The sequence below is a fragment of the Rhopalosiphum padi genome, chromosome 1 (genome assembly GCF_020882245.1).
Source record: "Rhopalosiphum padi isolate XX-2018 chromosome 1, ASM2088224v1, whole genome shotgun sequence".
Taxonomy (NCBI): domain Eukaryota; kingdom Metazoa; phylum Arthropoda; class Insecta; order Hemiptera; family Aphididae; genus Rhopalosiphum; species Rhopalosiphum padi.
This window is the reverse complement of record NC_083597.1, coordinates 12,217,203-12,233,657: the sequence shown is the minus strand read 5'-3', so window position 1 is coordinate 12,233,657 and position 16,455 is coordinate 12,217,203. Positions and strand designations below refer to the sequence as shown.

Here is a 16,455-nt window from a genome sequence, read left to right as displayed (position 1 = left end):
TTATATTATGGATATTATATTATATTCCAACAACCAATCGTTCCACAGTCTATGTGTGCCACTTACCAATACTTCCAATATTCGTGGCCGGTGTGAATGAATAACAAGTGGGGTGGAAGAGTGTTGATGTTGTGGTAAATTTGCTGACTTCAAAAAAAATAAAATTAAAACTTGTTAAAATTGTCATGCACTCATATATTTATTGCATTCAAAATATAAAATATGTTAGGTAACATAGATTAGAAAACTCCTATTAGATATTTAATTTTTACATAATTATTCTTCTTTCTTTCAAATGTGACCATTTATCAACAAGCATTGTCATAACATTATCAAAAATATCTTTGTTCTAGTTCAGCAACATTAGTCATTACATTTTGTAGGCGATTGAGTTGTATAGTAGATCTTAAATAGTACTTCACCATTTTTAATTTACTAAATGCCCGTTCATTGGATGTTGTACTAATGGGAGTTGTGGTGTCATTGATATCCAGATTCCATTATTCCAATACTATTTTTATTAATTAATACAGTATTTTGATATTTTAAATAATTATTAATAATTCATAAAACGGCCATAAGTAGGTAATAGAAATTAATTGTTTCGAGTTATGTAATATTTAGGTTCCATAAACAAACTTTGAATTAATATTTAAAAGAAACCAACAATAAAGAAAACTATTACATAGTAAATTAAAATATAGTGTAATTATAAGATATACTAGTTGGTATCAATTTTTATCGGAATGACGGAATAGTATAATATCGTGAATCGTGATGATAAAATCACAGGAGACGGAAGAGTATAGTTCATCGTAGGGCAAGCCCGTATACAAGGGGGTTTTAGAGGTTCAACCCCTCCCCAGACATTCACATTTTTATCATTAATAAATAATAATAAAATAATATTATTTTTATTTTTTAATTCATGTATTATAAATATTTTAACCCTCTCCCCCCGAAAATTGAATACGTATTTGACGTAGGAATGGTAGGATCATTGATATTCATAGCTAATATAATAGACATTCTAAACATAATAAAAATAATTGTATACCGGCATACTGCATTACCTCGTATAATATGTGGTACTGAAAATAAAAATGCGTGATGAATCGGAGTAATATGTCGATAATATTCCTATTTGGTGTAAGTGGCATAACCCCTTCGGCCCTTCTAAACACAGTGGTCATAATTTAAGATTTTTAAGATACATCATAAATAGTGATGGTGACTTGTATTCTTTAGAAACTTCACCCTAGTCTCCAGATAATGTTAAATGTTAATTATCCAATAAAGGATCAAAATAATTATACGATACATATTTTTCAGCAAAATATAATAAATTACCACTGTATTTGATAAAAATTATATTATAATAATATTATAATAAATATAATATAATAATATATATTATAATATTATATTATTATAATTATATTTAGAGTATTCGATTTTAAATTACAAAAATGTTCAGGACAGTATTTAAAATACTTAATTTAAAAAAAAAATAAAATATTTTTAAAATTATTAAACGAATAACATAAAACTATAAAAGTATCAAAAATTTTTAAAGGTGATTATCATACTCATGAGAAACCATGATTAAATTTTCAATCTTTAGCAAAATAAATTGAACATTTTTAATTACAAAATAATTTGTAAATGATTGTTTTTAACGAATTTTGTCAAACGTTTATAAAAAAATGTTTGATTGTATTTTTTATATTTTTTAAAAATAATGAGACAGCTTCTGTTAGATTTTATATTTAATTGTCAAGCTTTTTGATTGAGGCTAAAAATTTTAATTAAACTTAATAATATAAAATTAAAAAAGTGAAATTTTAAATGCTTATAAATAGCTTAAAAATTTTCTAAATATTTTTAAAATGGCATAAATTAAAAAAAATTTTTATTTAAGCAACAGAGGAATATTTTTATTTTTAACAATACCTTTTGAATCTTGAAATCAAATTTAAAAACTACAATTGTTTTATGAGAAATTTTAAGTAAGAATGTGTAATTTTGCAAAGTATTTACATATATATGTATTTATTTAATTTCAGAGCTTGATAAAAATATATGTGGAATTAAATTATTATTTATTTTTGTAAGCGATACACGCGGAACCTTGTATTACATTTTTAAATCTGAGGTATGAATATCATATCATATTCCATTAATCTGTTAATTTTAGAAATGTTGATAAATGTTACAAAAATTTGTTCGCTTATAAAAAATATTGTAAATATGTAATTTAAATATTTTTTAATTAGTGAATGAAAAAAATTATGAAAACCTTGTATTAGATTTTGAAGATAATTTTACTAAAAAAAAAAAATAATTTTCAAAAAAACCTATAAATAGTATAGAAATAATTTAATTAAATAGTAAATACCATTAAACTTAGTTTAAAACATTATCTGTTTGGAAGTTGATTTTTTAATGAAATTTAAATTATTCTTTTTAAAAAGTTATGACATTATAGAGTCTTAACTTTATGTTTAAATACCATTAAATAAAGGTCAAACAAATACAGATAATTAATGTTCTTATTTTTAAGTTAGATACTTCAATTGACTTTAATACTAAAGTCAACGATACAAGATTGGTTTTGCTAGATACAATTTGTTATATTGTACTTGAGTTAGAGAGAGAAGACAAAGAACTGACATCCTTGCAGTTGCATGTTTTTTTATGCAGTCTTATCATTAAAAATTAAATAAGTACTATTTGTATCTTCTTTATTGAAGTAAATCATGCAATAAATACACATAATGTGAAATAGTAATTGTTCACAACTTTAGCCTGTTTGTGGATTTGAAGGTTGTATTGTTTCTCCACCACGAATTAATCCCCATCCAATAAGTCTGCAAAAAAATTATAAATGTAATTTTAAATCAAACTTTTATACAACCAACTTTCCAATTAAAAACCAGTTAATGGGCATTATTCAAATTAATAAAATGTATTAGCCATTTTAATTTATTTACCTCCAATGTTTTTCAACACGACGACTAAGAGAAATTTTTTCTCCGATTTCTGTACATACTGGTGTTGTTAAACTGATTTTAGCTAAATCAGCTTTTGTAGCTAACACTCTTCCACCAGTTGACAGTGATCCAATATTTAACAACAGCACTTCATTTTTTGATAATCGTTGAACCTGTTCAATAAAAATAAATGAATTATTAAATTTGCCGTTTGGTATTTAAAATCAATAACATATATTTCAATATGTACCTTTGCTGCTTTCTTATCTCCTTCTGTACGTACACCTAATAATCGCTTAAGCAAATAGTATGAAACTTCTAACTCAATAAATATATCTGGTAATGCTCCAACAGCTCCTAATACTTGTCCAACAAGACGATCAGCTCTACATAACGTGGGTTCAATTTTGGTACCAACACCAATTAGTCCTCCAGGAACAGCAAAGTTCAATTCGTTTTGCTCTGTGTATAAGGACACTATACGTGAGAAAATTGGCTGACAAGTTAATTTTCCTTCGCTGTCCTTAGATACTAAGCCAGGGCGTACTTCAATTTCCATTCCAACTTTTAAAACACCGCGTAGAATACTACCACCAGCAACTCCTCCTTTAAGATCATCCACCTCACATCCAGGTTTATTGACATCAAATGATCGAACAACAATTAGGCGTGGAGGTGATGTGAAATCTCTTTCAGGAATTGGGATTTTTTTGTAAATATATTCACATAATACTTCCATGTTATACTTGAGCTGAGCTGATATAGGTATAATAGGTGCACCTTCAGCTACAGTTCCTTGAACAAACTTTTGTATCTGTTCCTGTTGTTCTTTAGCTTGGCCTTCTTTTACCAAATCAATCTTATTTTGCAAGATAATTACATTGTTTAGCTTCATGATTTCTATAGCAGCCAAGTGTTCTGATGTTTGTGGTTGTGGGCAAGATTCATTCCCAGCTTAATATCAAAAGAAATGTATATGATATAAAAACAATTTAATTATAATTAATAATTTAACATATCAGCAATTATTTTACCTATGAGTAACAATGCAGCGTCCATAACTGCAGCTCCGTTCAACATAGTAGCCATAAGAATGTCGTGACCAGGGCAGTCTACAAAAGATACATGTCTAACTAATTCAAATCTTCCTGGACAACCAGGTCTAGAACAAGGTAATGAGTCATCACGGCCTGAACCACCCGACACAAAACAAGCAGGTCGTGGACACTTATCATAGTTGCATTTGTAAATTTTAGCATTGGCATATCCTAAATAAGAAAAATAAAAACATTACGAAATAAACAAAAATTCAATTTTATTTTACTAAACCTAATTCTATAACTTCAAAACTAAGTCTAATGGATAAATTCTGATTGTGCTATTGTTCTCAAATATTTAATAGAAATTATGGCTTAATTCAGCTTTCTTTTATAGTAAAAACTTTGATGAAGTAAAAGAAATGTCAATACATTTAACAAAAATAATTCAAGGTCTATTTAAAAAGTTCAATAAAAAATTAACTTACAGTAATGCTATCCAATTTTCAATGTATTACAGAACCCATCATACAAGTAGAAAAATCGGGCACTAACCTCAAAGAAACTCTAGCATTGGTTTACAGTATTTACATAGTAGAACCCAAGTCATATGAAAGAACAAAACATAGTTAAAAAACCCGGGATATTCTAAAATTAGAAAAGCTTGTGAAATATTAAGTGAAGAAATAAGCAACAACAATGAAGATGTTGAAGTTTTGACACTTAAAAGCTTTCTTGTTTTAAATATGTACCTAGTATTTTGTGGTGTATAAAAAAAGGTAAAAGTAAGTAAAATAAATGTTATGTGAACATCCCGGAATTTTTCAATTTTAAAATCTTAAATCATAATTTGTAAATTAGTGTTGGAATTTATTTCAAAAATAATATTATGTTTTCTGTCATTAATTTTGCATTTATATAATTACAAGTCATAGTTTGTTTGTAATTTTAATTTAATTTTAACATCATACATGTTGTAATTATTTTTAAGGTGTTTAATCTTTTTTTGGCAAGCAATACAGTTTTTTTTTGTAAACTTGAATTTTTATGTGCATATATAACAATAATTTTTGCATACAAATTTGGATGCTTTTCACTAACTTACTCTATTCAATTTTGACCATGTATAACTAATATAAATAATTATATTAAAGTTAATATTAAAATAATAACAATATATATCCTAGTTTTTACTCTATAATTGTAGCTATATTGAAATATAAGCAATAGAAGAAAATATTCATGAAATATGTCAGTTTTAATATTTACCTAATTTAATTGTGATATTTCTTTCGAGTTCATTTTTAAATCTGACAGTTTGAACACCAGAAACAGCTTTTACAATGGTTGATTTTCCATGCGCTACATGACCAATTGTTCCTATAAAATATATATATAATTAATATACTGAAAGCAATAAATAAAAGTACCTACACAATGACACACACTTAATATGAAACAAAGGTAGCTAATTACTTATTAATTGATACGTAACTTAATTATAGAACACATTATCTATTACTTATATTCTTTAATTTATACATAGTAAGTATGTTTTTATATCCGAATATTATACAGGTATAATTTGGTGGGCCATTAAAACACAACCACTCAAATAAATTAAGGAGTAGCTGTTTCTACTCCAGAACTCTAGTGTGTACCACTGTGTGCATAGGTCTACAGTAACTAAATAATTTAACAATTAATGATAAATGCAAAAGTAAGAGATATTATATTTTACCAATGTTGATTGTAGCCTGACGACTGATAACTTCAGGTGAAGATGGTGTTAGTTTAGAAATGTCCTGAGAATAACGATGAAGATTATTAAGAAATTATTCATCAATACAAACAAAAGTGGGTATTTACCAGATTCTCTAAGTCTTGCTCCTTGAGTTTTGCGGACGGAGGAGCGTCAAACATGATGGTTGTCGGGTATAACACTAAAGCGTCAATTAAAGGCAATGGCTAGTTTTAAGTCTGACGTAAATAATATTATATTTCTAAAATAGAAAAATAAACCCTAGGACCTAGACTTAGTATACGTCAAATACGGTAACAAATTAGTCACAAATCACAAATCACAATTCACAATCATCATTTTATCATAGTCCATAGACCTTTTAGCACATGGACGGCGCGTCGGCGCATGGAGAGAGAAAACATTAGTGGAATGCTGCACATCGATGAAGAGAGAATCAACTCAGAATTCATGGAGGAATAATTATCAATCTTCTTTTCTTTTATGAAATATCAGATTTTTTTAGAAATTATTAATTTTTATTATTTATTATTAAAATATTATTATTATTTACATAATTATTTTTATTATATTCAGCGGTTTAGCCATTTAGGTATATTAAGTTTTTAGGCTATCTATCTATCCCTTAAACCCAATTTTTACTTAGGCGGGCTAACAAAATAATTGAAAATTTCAAATATGATAATATTTATAATTAACTAACATAAAAAGGAGCTAAAATATTAAAAATTATACAATGTCTAGTACATTAGCAATATGTATATTCGATGAAAATTTATATCTATAGTTATTCGTTTCTGAATTGTAATAAAATAATAAAATCTATGTCGAAAACTGTTCAAAACTTTTTCTAAAACATTTTCCAATTTTTTTTTTTTTAAAGTATTGGAAATTGTATTCTTATGTTTCACCAAAGTACCAACTAATTCAGTATAACATTTACAAAGACTTATATAATATAGATTTTAAAATTTGAATTATTTAATTTCAATATAATATATAGGTAAATCCATTGATGATGCATATATATTCAACGACTCAACGGTGTTACCTATATATTTATTATATACATAATACATAAATATCAATATTTTATATACTATAATAATATAACATACATTTATTTTGTATATAATATTCATTTATTAATAATATATGTAAGTTGTAACTTTGTACCATCTACAACTACTAGCTGTCAACTAATCTTGTTGAGTTCAACAAGATCTAATAACTAGGCCACAATTTATCTTTATATTATATCAAGTAAACTAATAAATACTAAAATTGGATTAACATTTAAAAGCTTCCTCACAAGAATAAACATCAGACGGAGGTTGATTTTACGGAATTGGATGCAATACAAAAACCAGACGTCTACGACTGGTGAGTGGTAACAATCGGCGTAACTAGGGGGGTCTTGGGGGGCTTAGTCCCGCTGTATTTGTATTTAGCCCCCCTGTAAGGTTTTACTTTTTAGCCTCAATTAGTCTTTAAATTTTAACTTTGGTTTTCTAGGATTAAATCCTAGTTACGCCCATGCTGGTGACTTTCATAGAACATACGCCCCAATCGTCCTAATCCTATCGGAAGACTCCGAAAACTCCCACGACTACAAATTATAACGTGCACAAAACATTATTATTTTTTTTCTCCCATTTATTAACACTTTATTTATGTCTAAATGTGTAATGTCATTACTCACTAAAACCAATACTATTTACTAACCAATAATACCGCACAAAAAATAACCTATAACATTTTATTATAATATTATTTATATATATTATATAGGTATTAATTTTAAGCGGTAAATTATAATATTAAATTTAATATTTAAACAGTGTTTAATATTAATAAATATTATATTATACACAGTATAATACAATCTACACACAGTGGAATTAAAATACACGTCACATCAAACATCACGTCATATTGAATAAACGTGGCGTGACTTTTTATTGGTTGCCTATTTAGCCCCTTATGAAATAAAACTACAATTATTAATTTTATATTTTTATTTATGCATTATTTTATAAAGCAATAAACATAAATAATAATTATTTTGTATAAATGTCTGTGGGTTGTGGAATAGTAAAAATTAAACCAAACCATAAAATGAAACATAAATTCATAAAACATAACTTGAACGTGTTTATGATTTGTTTAAATTTATAATTTAGTACATTAAGATATAAGACAATATTATAAACAATATTTTAAAATATTGATGCATGAGTTCACGGTTAAATACTTTAAAAATCTTATTTAAAATGTTTAAATTATAATATCAGAAGGTGGCTAATTTTTTGGCAAATAATTGTTAAATATTATTCCTCTTCTGGTGAACTATAGGTACCAGAAATTGGATTAAATAAACGTTAAAAAGTTTTATGAGTTGAGATAATAAGAAAATCTGCGATAATAACAATAGATAGAGCTATACTATTTAAACTCTAAATATTTGAAGCCAATATAACTATTACCTATCTAAACGGACTTATCACAATTGCATAATATGTTTATACAATTGATATCACGTTGTATTTAATATTAATTATTATTTATACAATGGATGGAGTGACACTGCCGCATCATTTTCTATCAATACAAAATAATATTGCCGATATTTACGACGGGTCTCGGAGTTACGTCTTCGATATTCGTATTCAAAATGCAACCTCGTACATTAATCCACAAATTATTTGTTATAAATAATTACCATATTAGCAATTGGTATATTAAGTAGGTATGTTTTGAATTTTGATAACAAATAACTAAATATAATATTAATAAATAATAATAGTAGGTAAGAGTTTTTAATTTTCAAAATTGTCAATATTGTGGTATTCTGATATTGGGTATCTATTAGCTATTTGAGTATTTCAATATTTTAATCTTTAAGATCTTTTTAGTCTTTTTTATTAAATACAAGTAAAAAAGGACAACTGCAATGTCTGTAGGGCTGCAGTATATTTTACTTGAGCTTCATTAAATTACATCCAGCCAATCCAGGAATATTTTTTAGTAATAAGTAAATTAGTAAAGAATAATTTTAAGGATAAATAATTATTATATTTTAAAAATATTTTGCTTTCATAAAACCCAAGTTTTACGACTAAAATTAATGGAAGTCATTGGATTTAGCGAATCAAACATTTATCCAAAACATAAACTGTGTTCATTTCATTTGAAAAAAATCTGTACCTAACTGAATTAAAATACTTCTGAAACGTGGCACAATCTCCACATTGCATAGTGCATATTAATAGTATGTTAATTATTATGTATTCATTGTATTTATATAATATATAATATTATTTATATTATATACAAATGAATTAAATAACTCATATTCTAAAATAAACACTTATACTAATTTTTTTTTTTTATTAATATAAATAAAATGTTTAACCATTTAAGTAATGAACAGAGCCGGCCCAAGATATTATGGCTCCGTGGGCAAATTTTTTATAGGTGCCCTTAAAAATATAGCTTAAATATATAACAATTTATTCTTATAGAGAAATGTAATTATTACACACCGTTTTATTTACATTTTTTTTTACTTAAACATCATAAGTTTTTACAATTTTTTGAGCACCTACAAATGCGCCTCCGGCGCCCCTATTCTCGAGGCGCCCCATGCAACCGCCCGGTTCGCCCGTGCCTTGGACCGCCACTAGTAATGAACTAGTAAATGCTCCTTCCATACTTCAATTGCATTACAATTTACAATCCACCTCTTCAATTGAGATATCATCATTCACAGGGACAGGGGAATATAAATACTTATACATTTATTTAAAGTAATTTAATTATTAAATAAAAAAAAGTATATTATGAGGGTACTTCCGGGTTATTTCGATTAACTACCTTAGGTAAACAACAGGATTATTTCGACTAACGAAATATTTAAATAAAAAAGTATATAAAGCTATACAGAGTTATTAGGATATTAGGTAGGAAAAAATAATTTATAATTTATAATTCGTACACTTTTATAACACTGCGTGTTCTTAAAGAAGTTTGACAGCTTCCTTTTCTGATGATGGCGAATTAAAATAATTCATGTTCTTAAAAAAAATATTTGTTAGATAGACGCAAATTACAAGACACGTGAAATGTGTATAGTAAATTCAAAATTGTACAAACAAAATAAAATTGATGATACAAATTACTAGGTCGGAATGTAAAATTATAAATAGATTCACAATTTAATTATTTGTTACCAGATTGTCCAGATTCCCTATACGAGGTAGTTGATATAACCAGGATGATTATAGAATGTAGTCTTGGAAATATTTAGATAGTTGAGACTCGAGATGATTCAGAAGCTGAAAGTACCATATTATGTTTTAAGGGGTCATACCATATTGTATCCCGTTTGTCCTCTGTTTATTTCACCGCATAATAATTCTCAAATTATATTTGTTTTAAACTTTTAAAACAAGGTTATGAATTTGTGATTTTAAAGTGAAATATTTATCATTTGATATACTATTTTAGTACTACTATATATACTATCTGAATTCTGAAGTTAACGATTGATAATGATAAATCCCCAATAAGAATAGTGTGTCGTGGCGACGATAACTGCTAAATCAACATCACAGTCAGTGTAGTATGATCGGTGGCGACTTGAGTCTTAAAAACTCTAGAAACAACTAGGTAAGCTTCTTAAAGTACCCACTCGCCCACCATCTAAATTTAGTAGGATCAATGCAATATATGTTTAGTTTTTCTAAAGTTATAAATTTTTTATACTTTTACAATTAATCATAGATAAATTTATTTTAACTTTAATGACTAATCTTCTGTTATGATTAAACTTGACCAACTTTAAAAAAAAATTAATTATATTGATTATTAATTGAATATAAATTCTAAAATGCATAATATTTAAGTATATAGTTAATTAGTATGTAATTAGTAACTTATAAGTTATATAAGTTACTCGAAAAATAAGTTCGGTGAAATAATAGGTACAGTGGCAAAATGAAACGGCGGCAAAATTGGAGCTGACCATCCGGCGCGTCCGGTTGTTGTTATGGACCACGTTATAATATTATCTGTTTGAAATTATAACTTTATATTATTTTTTTTTTTCATTTAGAATAAAGACTTCAACAACTGGGTTGTTAGCCAGAATTTACATTGAAATTGACTACATTTCATTCTAAGGTTTTTACTAGAGTGAGATTTATGCTTGAAATGTTTGTAGGTTTTGTCTCAAAAAAAGTATAATCGAAACTTTCTAGAATGAGTGTGATAGCAAAGCTATCTATTATATCTATCGACGGCTATTGCCATAACTATTGCCAAATTTGCCAATACCATGGTAGATAATAGAGGTATTCAAACAACTAAATAAATCATGTTCTGAGAAGTATATAGGTAATAGGTATAACTATATGTATAAAGAATATCCTCAGTCCTCACCAATCACCATTGATCGCGTAACAGTCTTTTAGTCTTTATGCCGGGGAGAGTGAAAATTTAAACTTGTATTATACAAATACAATATAGATAACTAATTAAATAATACAAGATGCGGAATAAAAATGATTCCAGTTTTAATACTGTCTATCAACATTAAATGGTGGCTAATACAGTCTCAATATAGTTTCTAAGTATCGTAAAAAATCGTTTTTGAGATTAGTTTTAACTATATTATAATAATATGATTAACAATTTCAAAAATCTGAATTTTAATAAATGCTTAATAATGTAATAAGAGTATTTAAATTAGGTATAAGTATTCTAAAAATCACAACACATCGTATGACAATATTAATACCTAGTGGCTAGTAATAACGTATGTTTATAGAATGTGTTGTAGTCCGTAGACATATAATATTTAATTTAGGAAAGGAACAATAATGTATATTTGTAATTAATTTATTAAGCAAGTAGCTTGTGTGTACGTTTCCTCACCACCTTAGCTCATTAGACGACATAATTAGATGCCGTTTAAAAACATGAGGTATTACACATGGCGCGTTTTTTTTATTGTGGTATCCCCGTTAAGGCCTAATCCACACATACAAATAGAGCGTCAATCTTATCGACATTTTTTTATTTAAAACAATTTATTTTAATACTGTTAAGTTTTTCTACTTATGCTCGTAAGTTACACGTGTCCATCTTTAGGAACTTTTATAACATTTTCTGTAGAAATACAAATAATTTTCTGTCTTTCTGATATTGTTAAAAATTTAACACTTTAACAGTAATAATAAACAGACAATCGAACAGATATAATCAATTTATAAATCAATCAATCAATGTATACAAATTATAAACTAATAAAGTAATTTTAAGACTAAACTAAAATTATTTAAATTGACACTTTATTTGCACTTAAGTCCTCATAGGCGCCACTAACATGGAAGCATAGCATCAGATGTTTTATTATACTGTTGCCTATTGCCTAGTGACTACGGAAAATAGAACTAGTTTAAACATAAAATAAATAAATTAAATATTGAAAAACGAACGAATATAACTGACGTAAACTGTAAAGTTATAGTCGGCCATTATAATAAACACACATTGTTATAATATCAAAATAAAAATACTTAATATTTACGTTGATGTAACATTGCAACGCCTATAAGTTCTAAAATTTACTAAAATAATTGTAGGTGCCAGGTGGTCTTTGATCTTATTTAATTCCACCTATTCTTTTATAAATATTTTAACTACAACAACTGTGAAATAATATTGATATATATATATTAACTATAGCATACGACCTGCATCCACTTCTTAATTGTTTGGCAGAGTATCTCTTCGCACAGCATGGTATTGTATGTATAATGTGTTGATTATTTAAAATTGAGGAAAAACATAAATTAATAAATTAGTTAACAACTTAACTTTAAACACTATATTAAAATATTAAAACTAATTTTAAAAAAAGTTAAAAACTTATTGGAAACAAATTACAAATTAAAACAATTCACTGTCAAAATATTACAATATAAATTAATTAATTTTGTCTGATTAAAATATTAAATATTTGGATTTACGTTGTCAACCAAATAACATTTATTTTACCTATTGGCTATTTATAATAATATTACTTATAGTTAGCACAGTACCTATTACACAAATGTTTATTTACTAGCCAATACAATATAATATCAATTTATTTATTTTTTTAAGTAAAAATGAAATTCTAACCAGTATTATATTTAATGGATTTTTAGATATATACATTAACTTAACACTCATTATAATATTATTATGAATAGCATTCACATTTTCCTTATTCAACGATTTTGAATTAATTATTTTTTTTCATCATCTTGCAGGTATAATAACGATTTAGTGTAGAGCAGTTGTGTTCTAAATTCTACATGCAGCTATACAGATTTTGAACAATTTATCTCCTCGATCTCGATGTCTAAAAAATAAATTGTTTTTCGTAAGATTGGAGACTTACACTTATTATGTTAGTGATCCTTTCAGACTTGAAATTTTAAATTTTAATTAATATCTCGTTAAAAATCATTATTCCTCAGTGCCAAAAAAATAGTGCGTGCGAGTATTTTCCAAATTGCATGAGTAAAAGTTTGAGTAGACAACCGGTTTTCGTCGACTTGCATATATGCCATAAAAGCACTATTGTAAATATAACTAGTAAATTCAATATACTGTATCTTGGATTTTCTCCGGTGAATGATAGATTAGTAAATGACGATTAGATATGAGTATATCGTATATGACTAATGGCTATAATTTGATAAGTCCCTAAATATATAGATATCATAAAAAATAAAAATACAAAAAACAGAAAAAATTTAATTATCATGTTCATGTATAGAAAATGATGAAATAAACATTTGATGAAAATTTAAAATACGTTTATTCGTTATATTATTAACGTTTAAATAATTTAACAACATCTATTTAAAATATAAAAAAAAATATCTTACCTATACAAATAGGTTCCTATAACTCATTATAATTTGAACAAAATAATATATTTGTTTTTATATAATATGTGTATTGTTATGTGTAGTATACTAATATAATACATTTTTTATTGAATTTATATTGCATTTTCAATTTTTTGAAATATGTCCGAACTAACTTAGTTATTCAGTCTATTAATCTGGTACTCAACTAGGCTCAGTCGTGAAAAAACTACGCATGCAACTCAACTTTGATAATGATTTTGGCATGGAATTCAGAAACACCGATTAAAATTAATATAATAAGTAAGTATTCAGGTAGTGAAAGTAAAAATATATATAAATATTGTTGTTTTTTTTTTTTTTTTTAATAATTAGTAATTAACTAAACAACATTTTTGAAATATAAAAAATATTTGTATAATATAAAAAATAGAGAAACTTAATATTTAAAAAAAATACAATACTATACATTAATAATTATTTACTTAAAATAATAAATAAATATAAAACTGCATTCCCGTGACTGATGTACTTGACTAATATTTAGTAGTGGTAATATTACTTTATAATAATTATTAGTCACTGGTGTCCTTACCGACGATTGACAAAAATGTGACACAAGTTAAAGGAACAGCTGATATACTTATATATTTATCAAACAAAACAGTATACACAAACTACTTTCCTATTTGGTTATTGTTGTACTTGCCAAGTATATCAATCTTTGGAAAACAGCTTAAACTATCCTAATCATAATATTATTATAATTTTAAATTTTCTTCAGTCAAAATTTTATAAAAATAAATTAGTGGAATGTCTTATATGATAAATGTTTTTTTTTTTAAATTTATTAATAGTACCTAATACAATATGATTTTGAAATTTTGAAATTTTTATTATACAATGAATTTTTTATATCATATTTATAATCTCTAATTTAGAATCATTATAAATTAATATTAACAGATTGCTTAATAATAATATTTTGAAAAAATCAACAATTATTAATCATTATAGTTAATTAATTAAATAAGAAGTATTAATATATAATAATTCTAAGTACTATTTAATAATACAATTAAAGTACATAGCCTATCGTATAAAATAACAATAATACAATTAATTAAAGGTAAATACAAAGTAATACAAATTTGCTACCACTAAAATTTACATACAATAATAGGATGAATATTGATAGTTTTAACATTTTATTTTGGATTTACCTCAAAAATTAACTTTATAAAAAATAAATGATATGTAATACATATTTCTAATTTATTGCTATATCGTTGTTACAAAAATTGTATACTAAAACACACTAAGTTATTGCATCAGATGATTTTAACAACACTTAGGTGATACAATTTCTGCTGTAGGACAAGCAGCGCTACCATTAATTGGTCTAGATAATTTAACTAAATTTGTATGTGATATTTTTAACTCGGAGGGCCTTTCTGTTGAAGCCCAAACTTCAACAGCTAAAGTAAATGCAGTCTCTATATTCATATCTGTTTTAGAACTAGTTTCAACATAAGGAGCACTCAGATATTCTGAACACCATTTGTCTGCTTCATCTTTAGAAACTACTCGGTCTTGTAGGTCTACCTAAAAACAGATATGAAATAGATTATATTATTTTTATTATTAAAAACAACAGTTTTGTTTAATTAACCTTTGTAGCAACAACAATAAACGGAAAATTCCTATCAGTTGTCCTGGAATATTGTAAGAATTCTTTTTTCCACGAATCTATAGTTTTAAAGCTTTGGTCATCATCAACAGCAAACGTTAGCAAACAAATGTCAGTTCCTCTATAAAAAGGTGTTCGTAATGTACGAAATCTTTCTTGTCCAGCAGTATCCCAGATCTGAATATATTAAAAGTTAAAAATATATAAAAATATTTTAACAACAAATTTCTTTTAACTATACCTGCAACGTATACATGATTCCATTGACGTCAAGGTCCTTTTGAAGAAATTCTACGCCTAATGTATGAAGTGTATGGTCACTAAAACTATTACTTACAAACCTGTTCATTAGACATGATTTTCCAACATTACTATTTCCCAAAATGACTACTTTTAGTATTGGGTTTTGTTTAACCAAAATCGCTTTCTCTTTCATACCGATATAAAATATAACTATGGTATTATATGACACTAAATAAATGTATCATGGTTGTAGTTAATTATAATGAATTTAATAATTTAATAGCTATAAAAACAAACCATTGAAATACTTCCGAAATTCCGAATACTCAATGGTTCAGTGGTCTTCAGTTAAACTGTACAAAACTACAAAGCACTACAACTTACAAGTACTACAAGAGTAAAAAAAAAATTATCACAATATTTAGTATTTACAAATAACCATGAAAATTTGAGATCCTCTTATATTCATGTAAAAAAACAGATATAACATATATATATAATACTATTATACTCAATATATATATGCAAATAATAAAACACGAGTGATAAGAAAATTATCAATTATCAATGTAAAAAATACACTTCAATACTTCATGTATTATTATTTATTATTATATATACAATAGATTGGATTGCAGTATTTTTGTTATGAACCAAGCAATACTCACTATTTTCATTACATGAATATATAATACACTGTTAAGTCTTATAAATTGTGTATTTCGTATGTGTAGTATTTTTATTTTTATTTTTTTATTTTTGGGCTTTTGCTCATTTGTATTTGTATATATATAAAATAAAATAA

The 16,455-nt window shown here is 25.9% G+C and overlaps 2 protein-coding genes across 2 annotated transcripts; both read right to left on the bottom strand.

The window, feature by feature from the left end:
- Positions 1-2,727: 2,727 nt before the first annotated feature.
- On the bottom strand, positions 2,728-6,182 carry LOC132932225 (eukaryotic translation initiation factor 2 subunit 3). Its single transcript, XM_060998498.1, has 7 exons — positions 5,900-6,182; positions 5,772-5,835; positions 5,300-5,410; positions 4,028-4,261; positions 3,244-3,947; positions 2,994-3,166; positions 2,728-2,870 (listed from the first exon to the last, which is right to left on the bottom strand). The coding sequence occupies exons 1-7, from the start codon at positions 5,951-5,953 to the stop codon at positions 2,804-2,806; spliced, it is 1,407 nt and encodes a 468-aa protein (XP_060854481.1). The 5' UTR covers positions 5,954-6,182; the 3' UTR covers positions 2,728-2,803.
- A 7,459-nt stretch (positions 6,183-13,641) lies between these two features.
- On the bottom strand, positions 13,642-16,146 carry LOC132917780 (ras-related protein Rab-9B-like). The gene is made up of 4 exons (XM_060978675.1): positions 15,948-16,146; positions 15,649-15,878; positions 15,390-15,584; positions 13,642-15,322 (listed from the first exon to the last, which is right to left on the bottom strand). The coding sequence occupies exons 2-4, from the start codon at positions 15,841-15,843 to the stop codon at positions 15,059-15,061; spliced, it is 654 nt and encodes a 217-aa protein (XP_060834658.1). The 5' UTR covers positions 15,844-15,878; positions 15,948-16,146; the 3' UTR covers positions 13,642-15,058.
- Between the last annotated feature and the right edge of the window lie 309 nt (positions 16,147-16,455).